This window comes from Sander vitreus, chromosome 3 (genome assembly GCF_031162955.1).
Source record: "Sander vitreus isolate 19-12246 chromosome 3, sanVit1, whole genome shotgun sequence".
In the NCBI taxonomy this organism is placed as follows: Eukaryota; Metazoa; Chordata; class Actinopteri; order Perciformes; family Percidae; genus Sander; species Sander vitreus.
The window spans coordinates 982,256-1,000,742 of NC_135857.1; the positions used below are offsets into that span (position 1 = coordinate 982,256).

Genomic DNA, 18,487 nt, shown 5'->3' on the forward strand with positions numbered 1-18,487 from the left:
GGCCAATGATATTTTACCTGCTGATATTTCATTCAACATAGAATAGTGCTTTTGTGATCCTGTTGTAGGGTTGAGTCTTTTAATATAACTAAAACATAGCAACACAAAAGGCATACATGTTTTTTGGGAAATATAAATATAACATTTTATTGCCGAAATTGCTGACAATCACTGACTAAAGGTAATATGGAATAACAATGATAATGGAATAGCTGTACTACTTAGGAATAATTGTGGCCTTACTCTATGTCCTAAAGGGGACAAAGAGGTGTGTCAGTAATTTGATGGAAGAAATATTGAATATTTTGTCATTTGCCTATGTTCATATAAAAAAATCTAGTTAAATGTTATTTGATTAAGAAGTAAATATCTGCTTTTCCACATTACATTTTTAAAAGTAATTAAAATGATCCCTGTAATCGATGCAATTGAATTTAAACCACAATCAGCATTGTGTTTGCAGTTAAAATACCGAAATAGTAGAGCATCACTTTTTTGTTTTTGCCAAATTTTAAATTTTAGTCCTAGATGTTTTAAGTTTTATAATATTGGCTTAATATTTCATACATAAATCTGTGTGTTTTAATTTCCTATTTCGTATGTATCAGTCTTAAAGAAATTAATTTCAAACTAACTTTTAACATCTTAGTCCCTTTTGATGAATGTCTATAAATCATGTTAAATATTGTAAAATATTTTGGTTCCACTTTCTGATAACTAACTCTTTAGAAAGAGTGTAGAATTAAACGAATGATATGAAGGTAAAATGTATTATTATTTTTCGGCTGCCAGGTTGTGAAAAATCTCTATAGCTGCTGAGTCATAAGCTATTATTTTATATATATATATATATATATATATATATATATATATATATAAGCAGTTTGAAATGTAAGTGTAAGTCATTAATAAAAGGTTTGAAATGTAAATGAATAGTTAAAGCCAAAGGATTGTGGTCCATGTGCCCTGCAGCTGTTTTCCAGAGAGTCAGAGGTTAAATGGTCCTTTAGAGTTGGCTCATTATTTCAACAGCTGAGACCACCAAGGCTAAAACTATGCAAGTGTCCTGCTCTTAAAGGATAAACACAAGCGAAAAGGATTTTCCACAAGTCCACCTGAAAAAAATTTAATATTAATATTTACATATCATTTTGTGGCCATTTGGTGCAGAGTTCCATGCAGTAGTGGAAGAAGTACTCAGACCTTAAAAGTATACAGTGCAGAAACACTGTCACAAGTCAAAGTCCTGCATTCAAAATCCTACATAAGTAAAAGTACAAAAGTATTAGCATCAAACTTTACTTAAAGTAGCCTATCAAAAGTACTCATTATACAGAATGGCCCATTTCCGAATATGAATTACAATGATAATGTGTCACTTTAATGTCGGAGCTGGTACAGGTGGAGCTTATTTTACTTGCTTTATACAGTATATAATAATATATTAGTTGATTCATTAATAATTTAGTAACTAGTCATTTAAGATGTAAAAAGTACAATAGTTATCTCTGAAATGAAGTATAGAAGTATAAAGTAGCCTACCATCAAATAGAAATACTCATTACCCCGAACTTGAAGTAACGTTACTCTAGTAAATGTACTTTCCACCTCTGGTTTCATGCCTATGCAAGTATCAGACATTTTACATATTGCTGTTGGCACGGAAGATATACAGTATTCTTTATCGATTATGCTATAAATATGCAGCACCGGATGTCCAAAAAACATTCTGAAAAAGTTCATTTTATTTCATGAAGTTCTCTCGTGCTTTGTGCCGGAGTGGCACCAGTGAGCTCTGGCCGTGACGTCAATCCGTGACGCATGTTCGCCCTCCATCACTAGTCAAGCCTACTGAAAACACCACCTAGAAACCAAGTAAGCCCTCGCGATTTATGGAAATATGTAGTTAGCGCGCACAGTTCAGCATATTTCGAAAACAGGGGCTTTAGTGGAGCTGGTAAGTAAAACATTTTAATATGAGGATGATAAATCACTGTCACCGCGCTTTGCTTTGATTTTCCTGTTTGGAAACGTTTGCTAGCCGAGAAGCTAATATTAGCCTAGCCAAGATGACGACGGTGGTGGTGGCGGATGGATTCCGTTATTTCCAGCTGCGGCGATGGCATCCGATTAATATCGGTGTATTTCAGTACGCAGTCTGCTTTTAAAACTGGATGGTAGTTAACAATCATCTAAAACGATGCACTGAGCTCCTGACTGGCTTTGTATTGAGCTCAATGCCAAAAGAGAAGTAGGTCGTGTTGGCAAATGGAAGGTGAAGCTGCTGAAGTATGTTTCGTATTCGTCAGCAAAATCCTACAGTGAAAGTAAATGCAGTAATGGCCAACCCAGAATAGACGTACAAGAAACGTACTTCAGTCTCCAGATTGAAATGTTGCTAGCTAGTTTGCTTTTACTGCCAATGTTACTAGCATATTTTAGCGATGGTGACAAGGTTAACGCTTCTGAACATATTCGTAGCGAGCAGCAACAGTACATTTTCTCGAACACTGATGAGAAACTCTTTCTGAATCTCACCATTTTGTTTATTGCTTGCCTGTTTGCTAGCATGCTAACGGTAATGCTAATACATCTCACCCTCTTCCTCCATCAGCGCTGTTAACGTACATGGAAAGTTAACATGGGTGGCCGTGATGATGAAGATATGCCTTATGTTGTGAACAAACAAAAACAAGATGAAGAGCTAAAGAACAAGCTGAATGACAGCAGTCACTGGTGCGACCAGGAGTCCACTGGCAACAATGCCAAGTGGGTCAAAGAAGGCCAGAACCAGCTGCGGAAAGTAGCAGAGAACCAACAGGACCAGGACCATAACTGCAATATCAGCCAGAATGGGAACAAGGATGACTTCCCTCACCAGAACAGCACTCAGGAAGAACAACAGGGAAACGAGGAGCAGACCAAGTCCCCCAAAATAATAATGACCCCTGGTCTTAGTCAAGAGGAGTCCAAGAACATCCTCAATGAGCCGCTACTTATCAACACTCTGGAGTCTACAGAAGAGAAAGATAAAGAGAGAGAAGAAGATGATAAAGACAAGGAAAAGACATCAGAGGAGGAAGAAGAAGAAACATCAGGTGATACCAGAGGAGAGGTGGTGGCAGAAGAACAGAGTAACGTGGAGTCTCAGAGAGAGGGCAGTGTTGTGGGGAGAAATGCCTGCCTCCTGTTCTCCAACATGAATGGGACACCAAATGACGAAGAGTCCAGCTGGCCTGCACTGTCTCAGGACAACCCAGCTGACAGCTCTCCAAATGGCAACAGAGGTAAATGGAAGTACATGGAGTTGAAAGCCACACATTTATGTTATAGTGCAACATGTGACATGCCTAAAAGACTGGTTGGGTGTTAGCTTGCACAGACAACAAGATGCATGGAAACAACATACCATTACAGATGGAAAAGACATGGTGTAAACTTTGGTATGTGCACTTATTATTCAAAATGATACACTGAGCATACAGTAGATGAATTGCAGATTGGATAACAGGCAACACTTAACCCCATTTTTAGCATTTATTAGTATATAAATATTTAAAAGGTTTAAAACACACTATAATGTAGTAAGTGTTTATTATGAATGTACTTAGGAACTATAATCCTTCTGTAGTGAAGAGCACCCATAAGTGGAGTCTGGTGGAAAACATGGCCTAATGAATGACAATAATAATAAAAAAGTAATACTATCAATTGTGCCTTGTTAGGAGTTATAATTACTGACTGTACAATACTAAAAAATACTTTAGATGTCCTTATATTGGCGTATAACTTCATTATAATGTGTTAGAAACATTTATCAAATGCTAATATACTACTTATAAATGCTAAATAGGGAGAGCTAAAGTAAAGCAATAAAATAATAATAAATAATAATAAAAGCAGGCATGTTTGATTTTTTTCTTTATTTTGTACCATACTTGTGAAATGGTTGTATTCATAAATTGCACTATTTTCTTTCAGTTTAAAGACTTTCAGTTTGTTTTGGACTGAAATACAAAACAAACTGTATCCATACTGTTTTTCTAGTCCTTAACTGCTCACAGAACAAATTAAAGCTAAATCTCTAATGTCTTCCAACTAATATATAATCATTATAATAATCCTTGTGGTTTAGTGGGGTGAAAGGCTAACATCTATGCATTGGAGACAATTTCCATGGTCTGTTTTTGTGCAATGTTACTTTGGTGAGTCAGGTCAAATATTTTGGTCGGTGATGCCAGTGCAGTCTCATTTTACCAGTATCAGTATTCAGTAATATTATAGTAGCTAAATATAGCAACATATAGTAATAGTCTAATCGCATCAGCATTATACTAGTATTTAGTAATATTGTTAAAGTCAAAACACTCACCGATGCATGGAAGCAACAAAAGACAGCTGTGTTTTTGGTTAAGTTTATAAAGAAGATAAACTGCTGGCCACTGTAAATCATTATTCCTTTGTTTACATTACAATTTATCTGATTGTCAGGTACTATATCTAACCACTTTTAAGAATCAACTATTTCACTATTTACTACATATTTTACAGAATCTTTGTTTTGTCCTTATGTTTTTTCCTGTCTTTTTTAACCAGACATTAAACAGTTTTCCGTTTGTGTGTGTTTCTCCTTTGCTCCGTGCCTTTCAGAGTCCTTTTGGGATTCCAGTGCCTTTGAGACCGACACAGACCTGCCTTCAGGATGGATGAGGGTGCGAGATACATCAGGCACATACTACTGGCACATCCCCACAGGCACCACCCAGTGGGAGCCTCCTTCACCCCTGGGTAAAGTTGGTGACTCCATGATGTCCTCGACTATGTCCCTGGAGACTACACCCTGTGAGGAGACTGAAGTAAGGCAACATTTTTGCTTGGATAAAGGCAAATGGCAGGTGAGTCTGTAGACACTAATATCTTGTTGTATATTTGCCAGGAATCCTGGGCTCACCTTTCCAGCACAGATGAAGGAGTTGGTGAAGGGGAACTGTGGAATGTAAGTTGTGGTGAGAAAGTGATTTAGTGTACTTGAAATACATGAAAGATGGGTTTGTACATTTCCCATTTTGGCTACAATAAATGGTTTAGGATTGGATTGTCTGTCAAGTTAACATCTTTGAATAAGGGAACATTTCCATTGTTAACTGTTTTTCTTCTTGGCTGTGTCTTCAGGAGGAGGGAGAGGTTGCATCTGATCAAAGTCTGAAGGAGTTTGAAGGGGCAACTCTACGCTATGCATCCATCAACCTGAAGTATGTACTGTTAAAGCTTTGTGATTAGTTAGTTTTTAGTATATTGTCACCTGTTTTTATTCTGTTTCTGTTGCTTATCCTCCTCTCTTTCTCTCTCTCATTGTAGTTACAATTGCTCCCAGTCTGAGGAAGAAGAGAAGCTCGCTCCACTCTGCACAGATTTAGAAACTAAGGTAAATCAGTGTTTCATGTTGGATCACTCCAGTATGTTGAGAGTAAATTAGGGTCTCATAACCAGATTGAGTATGAAGAATACTGTCATTGCTGTTGAGACAAAAGGCTGGCCTCAGAACTGGTTCTTGGGCACTGCACTGTCTGAGGCTGTAAACTGTTCTGGAACATTTAGGATCGATCAAATACAAAGGCTGAAATATTTCCACAGGGATTTATAAAGTATGACTTAACCTATTAGTTCTTTCCAGTTGAAACTTGATAAAGCAAAAACACTTTTTTGGGCAGGTTGAGCTGTAAAACCAAATTATTACTTTTTCTTTTAGTTATGGAGTAACCAACACAACTCAATGAGTTGTAAAAGAGTGGAAATAAGCAGCACTCATACTGTAGTGCACGGATCTTCAACAGGGGCTCCGGGACGCCTAGTGGGTCCTCAGAGTCAATGTAGGGGGGGCTCCAAATTATTGTTAATTTTTTTTAAGTGTTTTAAAAAATTTGAAAGTCTTAAAATGAATTGAACATATATTAGCAAATATAAATCCCCACTGTTTACTGGCCTATAGTCAAGTCACTAAGGCCATTCACAGATACAGTTAAGTTTCCTAAGGATTCATGTTTAACATTAAATTATGATTTATAAAATCATGCCAACAATTATTAGGCTATTTGAATAGCTTGGTATTCTATGCAAAAAAGTTATGTATAAAGGCTTTAGGCCCCCCTACAAATTATTGTAGGCCCAGTTTATTATGCAAATTCATTTAATACAATATATCTAGTAGGGGGTCCCTGCTCTGTCTCTCTTTCAGTTAAGGGGTCCTTGGCTTAAAACATGTTGAAGACCCCTGCTGTATTTATTTATGTGTTGTTTATTTGAATAGGGACAGATACAAAAAACATAGATTATTACACAAAGAACAATGCGATGCCTGTATCACAGTGTTTATAGCCATGGCTAATTCACAACACCTGTCCCTAGAAGGGCTTTTAACTGTAGAGGATCCAACACACCACAGAGTTCCACCCTGTCCTAACTAAATTGTTCTTCACCTTCCCTGTGCTGTCCTGTATTGTACTAATGTGCTGCATATATTTGTATTGTCAGTGTTTTGCAGTGCGTTCTCTGGGCTGGGTAGAGATGTCTGAGGAGGACATGGTTCCTGGCAAGAGCAGTGTTGCTGTCAACAACTGCATCAGGCAGCTCTCTTATCACAAACACAACCTTCATGACACTGCCGGTATCTGGGGAGAGGTGAGGGGATTTTACTGAGTCGCACAGACAATGACACATGACAATTTCTGTTGAAAGTGATCACTTTAATTCATCCATTGAGAAGGCCTGAATACATTTGCAGGGTTTTTTTTAGCTGTTAAGAAAAGTTTCCATGGCTAAATTCATATTGGAATTGTAGCAAACTACCTCAAAACGTAACAGCTGAAAGTATACTAATGCATGCATAGATTTCTTACCTTTTAACTTTATAGCAGTCCACAAATGATTCTGATAGTTGAAATGTTTTTAAGCCAGGCTGCTCATACTGAGAGTGTGTGTTGTGACAGGGTAAGGACATGCTGATGGTCCTGAAGAATGACACTATGAACTTGATCGACCCACTGGGCCAGACTCTGCTTCATGCTCAGCCCATTGGCAGCATCCGTGTTTGGGGTGTTGGCAGAGACAACGGCAGGTCAGGATCCACAGTACAAGATTAACCTGAAGATGGCAGAACTACACTTGATTTGTATTGGAGCTGCAATGATTAATCGTTTAATCAATTAGTTGCCAACTCTTAAATTAATCACCAACTATTTTGATAATCGATATAATTTTTTTCTGATCGCAGCCTCTTTAAATGTGAATATGTTCTAGTGTCTTCTCTCCTCTGGGACAGGAAACTAAATATCTTTGAGTTGTGGACAAGACAAGACATTTGAGGACGTTTGGGAAACACTGATCCACATTTTTCACCATTTTCTGACATTTTAGAGACCAAACAACTAATCGATTAATCGAGAAAAAGATTAATCGACTATGAAAGTAATCGTTAGTTGCAGCTCTAATTTGTATTCTCTAACTTCTTACATTTGCTTTAAACAAGCCATTCTTCACAAAGGCTTTGTTTGATCATTTATTTATGATTGTACTGTTTTGAATAACCATATATTCTTCATTTGACATGGAGGGAAAAAATACTTTTTTATTCATATTCTACCTCACATTTTTAATTTGTGTGGAGGTGCTCAGTGAAAACATAATTAGAAAAAGTATCTGTTAACAATTAACTCAACTGTCAGAATGTTCTCATAATAGGTGCATTATGGCTAATTTACACCTTAAGTTAAATAAAATTTTAGCTTCAGGCAATGTTTGTCAAATATCCTTCCTGACTTGTGATAAGACAGGCTGCCTTTTTTCTCACTCATTTGAATGTTCTGCCATTATCTTGTAGCATTAAATGGTCGATTCCCGTTTTTCTTTTTAAATGTAGCGCCTCCAAGGCTTGGCATTCCTAAAGAAATGTGTCATGACAAGCACATTGCACTCTGTGCTCTTCTATTGCACGCTGCTGCCCTCTGCTGGATTCTTCAGAGCATTGTTGACAAAGATAACCCTGACTGTTTCTGCCTGCCTTCTCACTGTATTCTAACAATGGTGTTTTTTCTTTCATGCTGCATTTTCCATCATTTACAGGGAAAGGTAACGATTACTAAGATTTTATAAAATTATAGTTTTGTGCTGTTGTGTGTGTGTGTGTGTGTGTGTGTGTGTGTGTGTGTGTGTGTGTGTGTGTGTGTGTGTGCTTAATGTGCTCATAAGCATACGTGTTCAAACTCACACACTGTATTTATCCTTCATGTAAATGTGGCCTTTTCCATTTGATTTCCCCTGCAGGGATTTTGCTTATGTGGCTCGAGACAACCTGACTCAAGTTCTGAAGTGTCATGTTTTCCGCTGTGACTCACCTGCCAAGAACATAGCCACCAGCTTACATGAGATGTGTTCAAAGGTCAGCCATGTTTGGATTTACATTTTTTTTTTCATTTTTTTTTTCATTATGAATTCCATGCAATATCTTGAGTTTATAATCAACCATGAGTTTCTTACTTGAAAATTCACATATTTTCTTCCACTTTATTTGACTTTAGATAATGATGGAGAGAAAGGCGACCAAGCCAGGGGTGAGCAGGCTCAGCTCTGACCCGGGTAACCCTGTGGCCATCCCCATTGAAGGTAACGCAAAGTACTTCAGGGCCTTTCACACTTTCAATACCCTTATAACTCAAAGTGTGGAAACGGATCACTTAAATCTCTCTTCTTTCTTTACAGAGTTTCCTGCTCCGAAAAATGAACCCTTCCAGCGCTTCCAGGTTTATTACCTTGGTTGCGAGGCTGTGGCTAAGCCAGTTGGTAAGAAAACCCCTTCAAATATGTTAAGGTTTATGTAATGGTTGTGCCTTGAAATCTTAAGTATTCTTTTTGTTTCCTGATTACAATTATGACTTTGGTAAAGTTAATGTGCTTGTGTGTTTCTCACTTTTCAGGTATGGATATAATCAATGACACGCTTGAGGCAGCAATTAAAGGCAAAGATAAAAATGTCTGGACTCCTGTCTCAGTGAATATCGCACCAGCCACCCTCACAATACTTTCAAAACAGGTAACAGACAACAAACTGAACATGTGTGTAATGAACTCATAAAGGGGGATCCGGTGATTTTAGATAAGGGTCTCATCATGATGTGATTTTACAGAAATGTCAGCAGTATGTCTCAGTGTAAAAATATTCATGCATTATTTTCAGCATGCACTGTTTACATTACCTACTGTCACTCAACTGTGTCAACTGGGAATTACATTTTCCTGTTTGTTTTTTCGGTTGGGAACTTTATATTATTTCAAGATGGAGTTGATGAAATAAGCTTAGCATGTCTTTTATCTTTCACCACTTCAATGTTGCAATGTTTTTTGTGTTTTATTTATAAATTTTGCAACTACAAAAAAGGAAAATCTTTAAAAGAAATATTGTTAAACAGCATTAATTCAGTCTGTTTAATTATTGTAATGTATCATTCTTTAAGGTCTGAGAATAACATGGAACATTGCAAATCTAAAGTATTTCAAGTACACATAATTATTTTACTGTCATTTCTTTTTCTGTCCCCAGAGTGAGGAGGTTCTGTCAGAGTGCAGGGTGCGTTTCCTGTCTTTCATGGGTGTGGGAAGGGACGTCCACGCCTTTGCTTTCATCATGGCAGAGGGTCCCGGAGATTACACCTGTCACATGTTTTGGTGCGAACCCAACGCAGCGAGTCTGAGCGAGGCTGTACAGGCGGCATGCATGGTGAGTCCTAAACAAATACATGAGATGATAACGGTACAGGTGGAGAGAGGTAGAGATGAGGTGGAGACATAAATGACTTACAAATTATTTATGAGGAAGCTTTAATTCTGTCAAGACTTCACTTTATTGTGTCCCAAAGTTTAAACTAATTGGCATAAATGTCAATCATCGTTGTTAATAGGCACAAGCCAGTGTTTGAGTTTAGTTTAGTGTCTGTAATACACCGTTCATGCTGCGTGTGTTTTCTTTTCATAGCTTCGTTACCAGAAATGTTTGGATGCACGTCCGCCCAGCCTGTCCTCCTGTTTGCCCACTCCTCCTGCTGACTCTGTGGCTCGACGGGTCAAGAAGGGGGTGCAGAGTCTGCTGGGCAGCTTTAAGAGCTACAGGTCAGGCTCCCAATCCCCTTGAGTTTGAGTGAAGATGATCCACAGTCCATTACACACAAGGTCCATCACCACAGCCCCTTCTCTGTGTCACTTCTCCCTCTCTCATCCTTCTGCCACAGTTTGGCCTTACGACCGTTTCACTTGTCTAGTCCCTAGTCTAGTATGTGGAGTAGTTTGTGGGGGGGGGGTATGTGTGTGAAAAGATTGCATTTATTTCTCTCTTTTTCTTTTGGGCTGTTACTTTATACTACAGTTTTAAACTTCCATCTCTTAACAGGTGAAACCCTGGCATCTATCTCTCTTTTCTTTGCTGGGATTCTTTCTGTGAGTCTTAACTATTTTTGTGTTTTAACAGAAACAATGCTATGAATGTCGGATATGGATGTAATGTATATTTACATGCAGATGCTAGAATTTGCTTGAAAAGGAGGTTGCTAGATTCTCTCACAGAAATGGTCTTTTTTTCCTTTTTGTCCTTGGTGCAATTATCATCTTTAACACTAGCTTTTCTACAAGATCATGTAACACAGCGGCTGTCAGTTGGTGTCAAGTATCCTAACCTTGACTTTCTAAAACATCATTGCACCTCTCTTTCCACCACCTTTTGGATTGTAAAACAAGCGCTGTATGGCGCCACAGTAGTGTGCCACGTAGTTATATGTCCCTGTCCCTCCCAAACAATGTATTTTAGTCTTCCAAAGAACTGTATGGTCATCTGCCACATAGTGAGCAACCACTGATTTGAGTGTAGTGTGTTCCTCATACATTCTGCATGAACATTTGCAAGTTCAGTGCTAGTGTGCAATAATCGGATGTTCCTGTATGGTGTGGTGATACGACGGCTGCCTTTGTGATTTATTTGTTCACTTTAATGAGAGAGTCTGGCTACATTGGGTGTGAGGCTATTGGAACAACAGAGCCATGTTGAAAATCATTATCTTGTGATAGAAATAATAGTAATAAAAAAAAAATAAAAAAAAATACAAACTCTGGGTTTCCACACAGCCGTTTACCACCAACAACTACTGAATAGTACTGTAGAAACTCACCACAAGCTGCATGTTTGGATAGCTTAGAGTTCTTGCTGCTTGCAGCAGTTTAGTGCTTAAGACCCATCAATGTATCCTGTAAATTCTTTCTCTGTGTTTCTGTATGGTAAGAGGAGGCTGGAGTTGATGTGTTGTTTGGTGTTTCATAGGCATGTCACTCTAGTTAGTGTCAGTGTTTATCATGAGCTCGCAGTAGAAAGTTAGACTTCCTGTCAGTTCCTTCAGACTGAAAAGATGAGAGCAGCTTAATGTTTGTACTTACAGTCTGTGTATATGGGGAAACCTAGGGACGATTTCTAATGTGGTTTTCATTTGTATTTTTTCCTTTGCCACATTTTGACGTGTGGGCCCCGGTCGCTCCAGTTAATGTATGTTTTTATCGTTTCCACACATGACAGTGTACACCATTAAGATGATATTTACATTAGTTGGTTAGATTTACTTTGGATAAAGAAAACACTAATTAGCCAAGTTGTATTTTATCTTTGTGTCTGTCAGTGATCAATACTGTATGTAGCACAATAGTAATAGTCATCTTTAATATTATTAAAGATGCAGTTTGTAAGATTCTTTGGTAATTTCAACCTCTGCAGGGCATTTGTTTGGCCACGTTGAGATATTGGTAGCTACTTACTACATATCCTCAGGCTCTACACAGAGATAAAAAAAAAACAAGTCAACAAATAAGAATTAAATTCCAACAAATATTGTGAAAAGGAATGTATAGACATGCATAACAAATACAACTTTGAATTTAAAAGACATCTATGAAACGTGTCCACTATATCATGCTGATATTAAAGTGAGACTGTCTGTGTTAAATGTTTGAGTCTAACTGGTGCATAATGATCTATGGTCTAAAATAAAGCCATTTTTTAAATAATTTTGATTAAGTCATTTACCTGCTATCAGCATTGAATTGTTCACAACTTTTAATCATTCTAGATGTTTTGTATTTTAAAAAACACTCCTATTTTATATTATTTTTACATTTAGACGAAGGCTGAAATCAGAAGTGTCCTCAAAAGAGTGCTAAAGAAGTTTAGTACTTGTATAAAATATAGCCACAAAATACATAATCCATGTTCTAAACATATGGATGGGAAATGAGTCCTATTTGAGTAGAAGTGTGACAGATTTCCAGCTGTAAAGCTGTCATTGAACGGCCTTTTTTCAAACTTACATTCATTTATTCCTGTTAGATGTTTTTAATGTCTTAGAAGTTATAACTAACACTGAAACTCTTACCAACTGCTTCTTTATATGTGTAATATATAACACTAATGAAAATTAGACTGCATTGACTCCTATTACTGCCATGTCACTCATGTGTCACTTGGAATTATTTAGCTTTTTCAAAGTTTGCTGTGTCCAGTCAGTGGCAACACTAAAGAACATTAGCAGATTAATTTATTTCTGTTCATGTAAATTAGGTGTATAAAATGTATGTATATAAAAGTCACTGCACAATAAATGTGAACATATCATAACCATTCATCTTGTGGTCTTTTAATATCACAGTTTTTGTTTTTGTTTGTGTGAAGCCAAGTGGGTCTGAAGAGATTGTTTCCATGGGCAGGTCTGGATCTTATAGCCTGAACATGTCTGCTTTGGTTTCTGGTTGTGGAAGCATACTTTTTTTTTCTTCTTTTTTTTCTTTTTTCTATCAATTGCTTTACCTGCCATTCCCAGATTTTCCATTAAAATGTAAAAGAAGCCACACACAACCTGCCTGGCTCTTTTGCATATGTATTAAAGCTGCTGACACTGGTTTTACCATATGAACTGACAGACCAGCCACACAGAGCATGAACAAAAAATGCAACACCCCCCAAGTCACCTGTTCAGTTCATATCCCCCCCTGGGGAGTTTAAAAGGATGGGCAGGGCTGGTTATTGTTTCCTAAGAGATGGCTTTTGGAGATGAAAGCTGCACATAAAGTGGACTCCACAGTGGCCGCGGACTGCTAATAATTGTCTCCACCATCTCCACACCAATATCAGGAGTGCCCCCGTGCCAGTGGGATCCTGGAGCAGCAGGACAGATCGAGGCTGGCTATAATCGCTTCCTTTTGAAGAGAGACCGAGACCTAGTCTGTGCTAGCTGACATATTGACTTTAGTTTGTATCCAAGTCCTGTGTGTGTGTGTGTGTGTGTGGAAAAGAAAAAAGAAAATCCCTGCTCAGGTTTCCACCACAGGAGTCAGCTTGAGCAATGTTTGTGTGAATCTCTTGACAGATCATAGCTCATGTTTGGGCTGAACGATTTGAGGAAAAAATCTAATTGAGATTTTTTTCTCTCCAGATATTGTGATTATGATTCGATTTGCTATTAAATTATAATTTTTTTAGCTAAAGTTCCATATTCACTGTGTAACAGATACAATATGTCACCATCAAAACTGCTCTATATTCTTATGCAAGGATGAGAACATAGATATGAATTTCCAGCAGTGTTTTTCTTTTAATAAGCATCGGATATTGAACAGTCAAACACAGAACATGTATCACAAAAGCTAAAGTTATAATAAAATAACAATTCCATTAACAAAAATATCAGTACTTTACTGTAAACAAATGTCTGATATACCTCAGTTCAACAGCAGCATCTACATATTACACCTTCTACCATCATATGAAATAGTCATACAAAATAAATGAAAAATCCACTAAAAATAGGACATTTCTGTAAACAATCTGTGATATGTAACATTATTCCAGCATTTATCTTATGAAAAAACAGTAAATATAATAATAATAATAATAAAGAGAGAAATAAAATGTTAAACCAAATGTTATGCCGAACATTCAACTAAATATTCACATTTGATTAGTTGCAGTCTTCACAATTAGCTAATTGCATTCTGTAATAATGTAATTGTAATAATTTGGGTGCAGTGCTAAATAGCAAATGTTAGAAGCTAACACCTAAAACTAAGATGGTAAAGCTGGTAGACATTTTACCTGCTAAACATGTTAGCATGCTGGCGTATATATATATATATATATATATATATATATATATATATATATATATATATAGGCTACTAATTCTAAGCAGGGTTTAAGTATGTAGTGTGTTGCCTAAAATGTTCAATCAAAACAGTCAATATTACTAAAAAAACAAGCCTGCTGTTGATGGACACTATTATCCCACAATGCAATGCCCAAAGGAAAGGAAGAGCCGCTCACAGGTGGAAACTAATTGTTGATGGTGATGAAACAAGTTCCAGGAAGATCTGAGAAGACTTAACAATTTTATTTGGAAAAACATTTAGATGTTGGTTTAACAGGCGCAGTTTGACTGCCTTTGCACGGTGCACAAACTGCATCATTTCCTGTCCAGGAAAACAGTTGAGTATGTTGATTTTTTATATACTAACTGCAAAAACAGTATACTACTATGAAGTATAGTTTAAAGTATGTAGCCCTACTGTATGTAGTATGGAGTATTTATTATCCATTCATGCATCGTGCTTTTTTGCTTTGTTACCACTGTTGTAGAGAAGTGTTTATTTAATGTAATGGTCATTTTGGGACTGTAGTTTTGTTTGTGCTGTTTTATACTGAGCTTTTAATATTTATACTAAGGTTCTAATATTCTGCCCACCTCATTTATATCTATAGGAGGAGACAAACAGCTTCAGCAAAAAGTGAAGATTACCAACTTCATAAAGGTAGGACTTTATTGCAAGACTGTTGTTTTAGACTGTATTTGTAGGTGTACTTAATATCCTGCAACTGAGTTTATATACTGTGTAATATAATGTGTTCTTTGACTGTTTATTCCTTATACAAAAGCATACAATGGTTGTGTACAGTCTTGTATACATGGATTATGAATGTGCGGTGGTGGCATGTTTACAGGCCCTGAATCCCTTTGTCTCCTCTGTATTCAGATGCGTGCTGTTGTGTTGCAGTGTGCCCGTGTATCTCTGAAGACAGATTTATGCACTCCGTTTTTGCCGGTTGTCAATCACAATTTACATAGGTCGGCCCATGGAGAAACTAATTACAGTTATAATTATTCCTATAGCCTAATTATGCATATGGCATTTGTTAAATGGAGATTTATTTTGAGTAATGAATGTGTAGTCTAGTGGAACATTGCTTTTCCTCTCGGTGTGGAGGAGAGGACTTGTGTCTCCTCTGCTGTGCTCTTCAATCTAATCACCAATCTCAGGCGTGATGAAAGAGCTCCGTCTCCAACCTGGTATCAAGGTCTGAGAGAGATGATGGGAATCCCTGTAGAGCACAGGCTTTTCTGACTCATTCAGATTGCAAGAATACACCTCTTTGAACAAGGATTCTCATATCCTCTGCAGCCTCTATTTCAATTCTCATATCCTCTGCAGCCTCTATTTCAACACTCCTTACCCGTTACGGTTTCTACTGCTTTGTTTGGTTTAGTTTTGCCCACTTCTGCAGAGATCTGAGGTTCTTGGTAATCAGGGACGACACCACTCAGTGCTGTGCTTTGGTCAGGACCACAGCAAATCAAACACAGCCACGGGACGTGTGAAGGCACGGAGTTGGATCAACTAGAGGAGCGGATAATACTTTTTATGCTACCACTATAGGGAGTATTATAAAGTATTATATAGAGTATTCCTGCTTCCACAGTGCTATAACATCCATAATCATATGGGACACCTAAAAAAACATGAAATGGCAGGTGGTACAATCTCTATTAATGCCCTGAGCAACTCATTTGGGGATTAAGCGGTCTAATCTCAAAATGTTCAGTAATTCATTCTCCTCCAAATAACTCAGTGATTGCCTTGCCAGTGGGAGCAGCCAGCAGCCCACTGGATAATCATTTCCCCAGTGGTCCTCCAGCCATTCCTGCAGCTCAGGGACAGTTAAGTAGCAGTTCAGTGCCCACAGCAATCTGAGAGGAGCCACTGTCTTTACTGACTCTGCTGTCCTGTAGCATGCAGCATGGGATGATGCATGACAATGTTCACCTAAACCATAACTTAGACCAGGGGTCTTCAACGGTTTTTAAGCCAAGGACCACTTAACTGAAAGAGAGACGGAGCAGGGACCCCCCACTACATATATTGTATTAAATGAAGTTGCATATTAAACTGGACCTACAATAATGTGTAGGGCGGCCTAAAGCCTTTATACATTTTATAGTGCATAGAATACTAAGCTATCAAAATAATAATTGTTGGCATGATTTTATAAATCATATTTTAATGTTAAACATACATGTAGCACAGTGAATCCTTAGGATGAACTGTGGGTGGCTGCCTTAGTGACTACCTTCTTATGTTTTTTCACAAATAGGCTGATTTATATTTGCTAATAATATGTTGGATTCATGTTAAGACAGTTTAAATTTTCAAAAAAAAACTTTCAAAAAATTAATTTGGTGCCCCCCCTGCAGTTACTCTGAGGACCCCCCTAGGGGTCCCGGACCCACTGTTGAAGATCTGTGACTTAGACCATACATCGGCCCCCAAACACATCATAATCTTCAATTTTATGACTTTTATATCCACTTATAAAGCAGTGCACAGTATAAAGATGCTTGATTCTTTGTGTGAAGATGTTCCAACAACAACAACAACAACAACAACAACAACAGTTTCCTGGTTACCTGCTACTTTTGAGGTTGTCCTAATTTAAAAGAATCTTGAGAATGTTTGCTTGTTGGGATGCTGCATGTTCAGCTTAAACAACACATGCTGACTTTGACTATGAAATGTTTCTTTTTGTTGCAGTTTTTGGGATAGTCAATATTTTTTTAATTGAATTCTTGAGAGATAAGAGATGCATTGTGGGGAAAATGTTTGACAACTATTCACATTGATCTTCCCACCAGTTACCTCTAAATGAATCTTTTTAGAGTTTGTCATAGACCTGTTTGCAATGGAAAGGCCTCTGAGTCTGCCACCAACAAGTCCTTTTGTTCCAAGACAAAGATACTTCACTGACACACCTTGGCCCCTCCCTCCCTCCCTCCCTCCCTCCCTCCTCCAATCAGTCATTTCTATTCAAATTTGTCAAATTCCATAATAGAGTAATTGCTATGAAGAATAGCAACTGTCGTGCTGGAAATGAATGGTCTTTATATTTGGTGCAATACCACGTCACTGGAATCTTTAATCATTAAACTCGAGATGACACACAGCCAATTCATATTCATACTGGGTGGTGATTGTTCTATGATTGGAGTTAGTGGAAAATGACATGTCTCATTATAAATAAGGATGAAACACTCCAACAGTGTTAGAGAGGTTGTTACAGATACAGAATGTTTCCTCATTACTAAGGAGTAGTTAAACATTTTGGGAAATGTGCATATTTGCCAGACCTATCTCCACAGCGCAGTGTCAGTGATGGAGTATGGCCAGGCTACACCACCTATCTATTCTAGGATAGGGGAACAAAGGCTCTGGCTTGTATGTATTTCTTTAAACCAATCACAATCATCCTGGGTGACGCTAAGCCCCGATAGTGGAGATAGTGAGAGGGGAGGGACATCCAGTGCTAGTGTGTGGATTTTGTCACCTTGAGACAGCTAGGCTAGAGGTTTCCCCCTGTTTCCAGTTTTTAAGCTAAGCTAAGATAACCGGCTGCTGGCTGTAGCTTTACATTAAACAGACAGATATGAGAAAGGTACCAAAATGCCTTTAACTCTCTGTAGCTGCAGTGTTTCTGCAGTCAAACACTAAAACAGTCCGCCTTACAGGTATTAAGATCAACCCCACCCATAATCAAAACTGCCCTTCCCCCAAAAAAAAAAAACTTTTTGATTTGACTTTTAAAAGAATTTCTTTTACATAAAGACATTTGCACCATAAATTGTTGCAGAAAAATTCACCAGAATGCAGAAAATGAAGTGTTTGACACAAAATTTAAATTTTGTTCAGAAGTGGAAATCTCAAACCCCCCCATTGTTGAACCCAAAGTTACGCCCTTGGTTAAGATGAACATTGAGAATAACTATAATAACTATATTATATTCTATAACTATAATAAGTCTATCTAAGAAGACAACAACTTGTCTCCACAGACCCCACCAATCTGACGGCCTAAACCCTCCCAAGGCATTCTGCAACAAATTACATCGTTACTTTACAAATTTGTTCAAGCAATCAACTCAGTCTCACTTGGGGTACCAATCTGACAACAGGAATGATTAGAATCCTGGGCGGCTCTCCGCTTGTCACTTGGGACCGAGATGAGAGCTGAATTACAATGAAGCCTGAAATTGCGTGCTATTGTTACCTCCCTGTGTTCCTGTCCTCTTTCTCCATCCACCCTTTT

General features: G+C 37.8%; 1 protein-coding gene across 2 annotated transcripts; it reads left to right on the plus strand.

The window, feature by feature from the left end:
* The first annotated feature begins 1,810 nt into the window (after positions 1-1,810).
* On the plus strand, positions 1,811-12,697 carry apbb1 (amyloid beta (A4) precursor protein-binding, family B, member 1 (Fe65)). 2 transcript variants are annotated; one of them, XM_078245596.1, is made up of 14 exons: positions 1,811-1,875; positions 2,615-3,287; positions 4,651-4,856; positions 4,937-4,996; positions 5,173-5,252; positions 5,359-5,425; positions 6,532-6,678; positions 6,987-7,114; positions 8,320-8,434; positions 8,574-8,658; positions 8,755-8,835; positions 8,970-9,085; positions 9,593-9,769; positions 10,025-12,697. In XM_078245596.1, exons 2-14 carry the CDS (start codon positions 2,642-2,644, stop codon positions 10,178-10,180), a joined length of 2,064 nt encoding a protein of 687 aa, XP_078101722.1. In that variant the 5' UTR covers positions 1,811-1,875; positions 2,615-2,641; the 3' UTR covers positions 10,181-12,697. The 2 variants fall into 2 exon arrangements, with proteins under 2 accessions (XP_078101722.1, XP_078101721.1); XM_078245595.1 differs by having other exon boundaries at positions 1,816-1,957.
* The last annotated feature ends 5,790 nt before the right edge of the window (positions 12,698-18,487 follow it).

Coding starts and splice junctions, on each gene's coding strand:
- apbb1 (XM_078245596.1), top strand. CDS start 2,642: ATGGGTGGCCGTGATGATGAAGATATGCCTTATGTTGTGAACAAACAA. Junction 5,253..5,358: donor TATGCATCCATCAACCTGAA/GTATGTACTGTT, acceptor CTCTCATTGTAG/TTACAATTGCTCCCAGTCTG. Junction 9,086..9,592: donor TCACAATACTTTCAAAACAG/GTAACAGACAAC, acceptor TTCTGTCCCCAG/AGTGAGGAGGTTCTGTCAGA.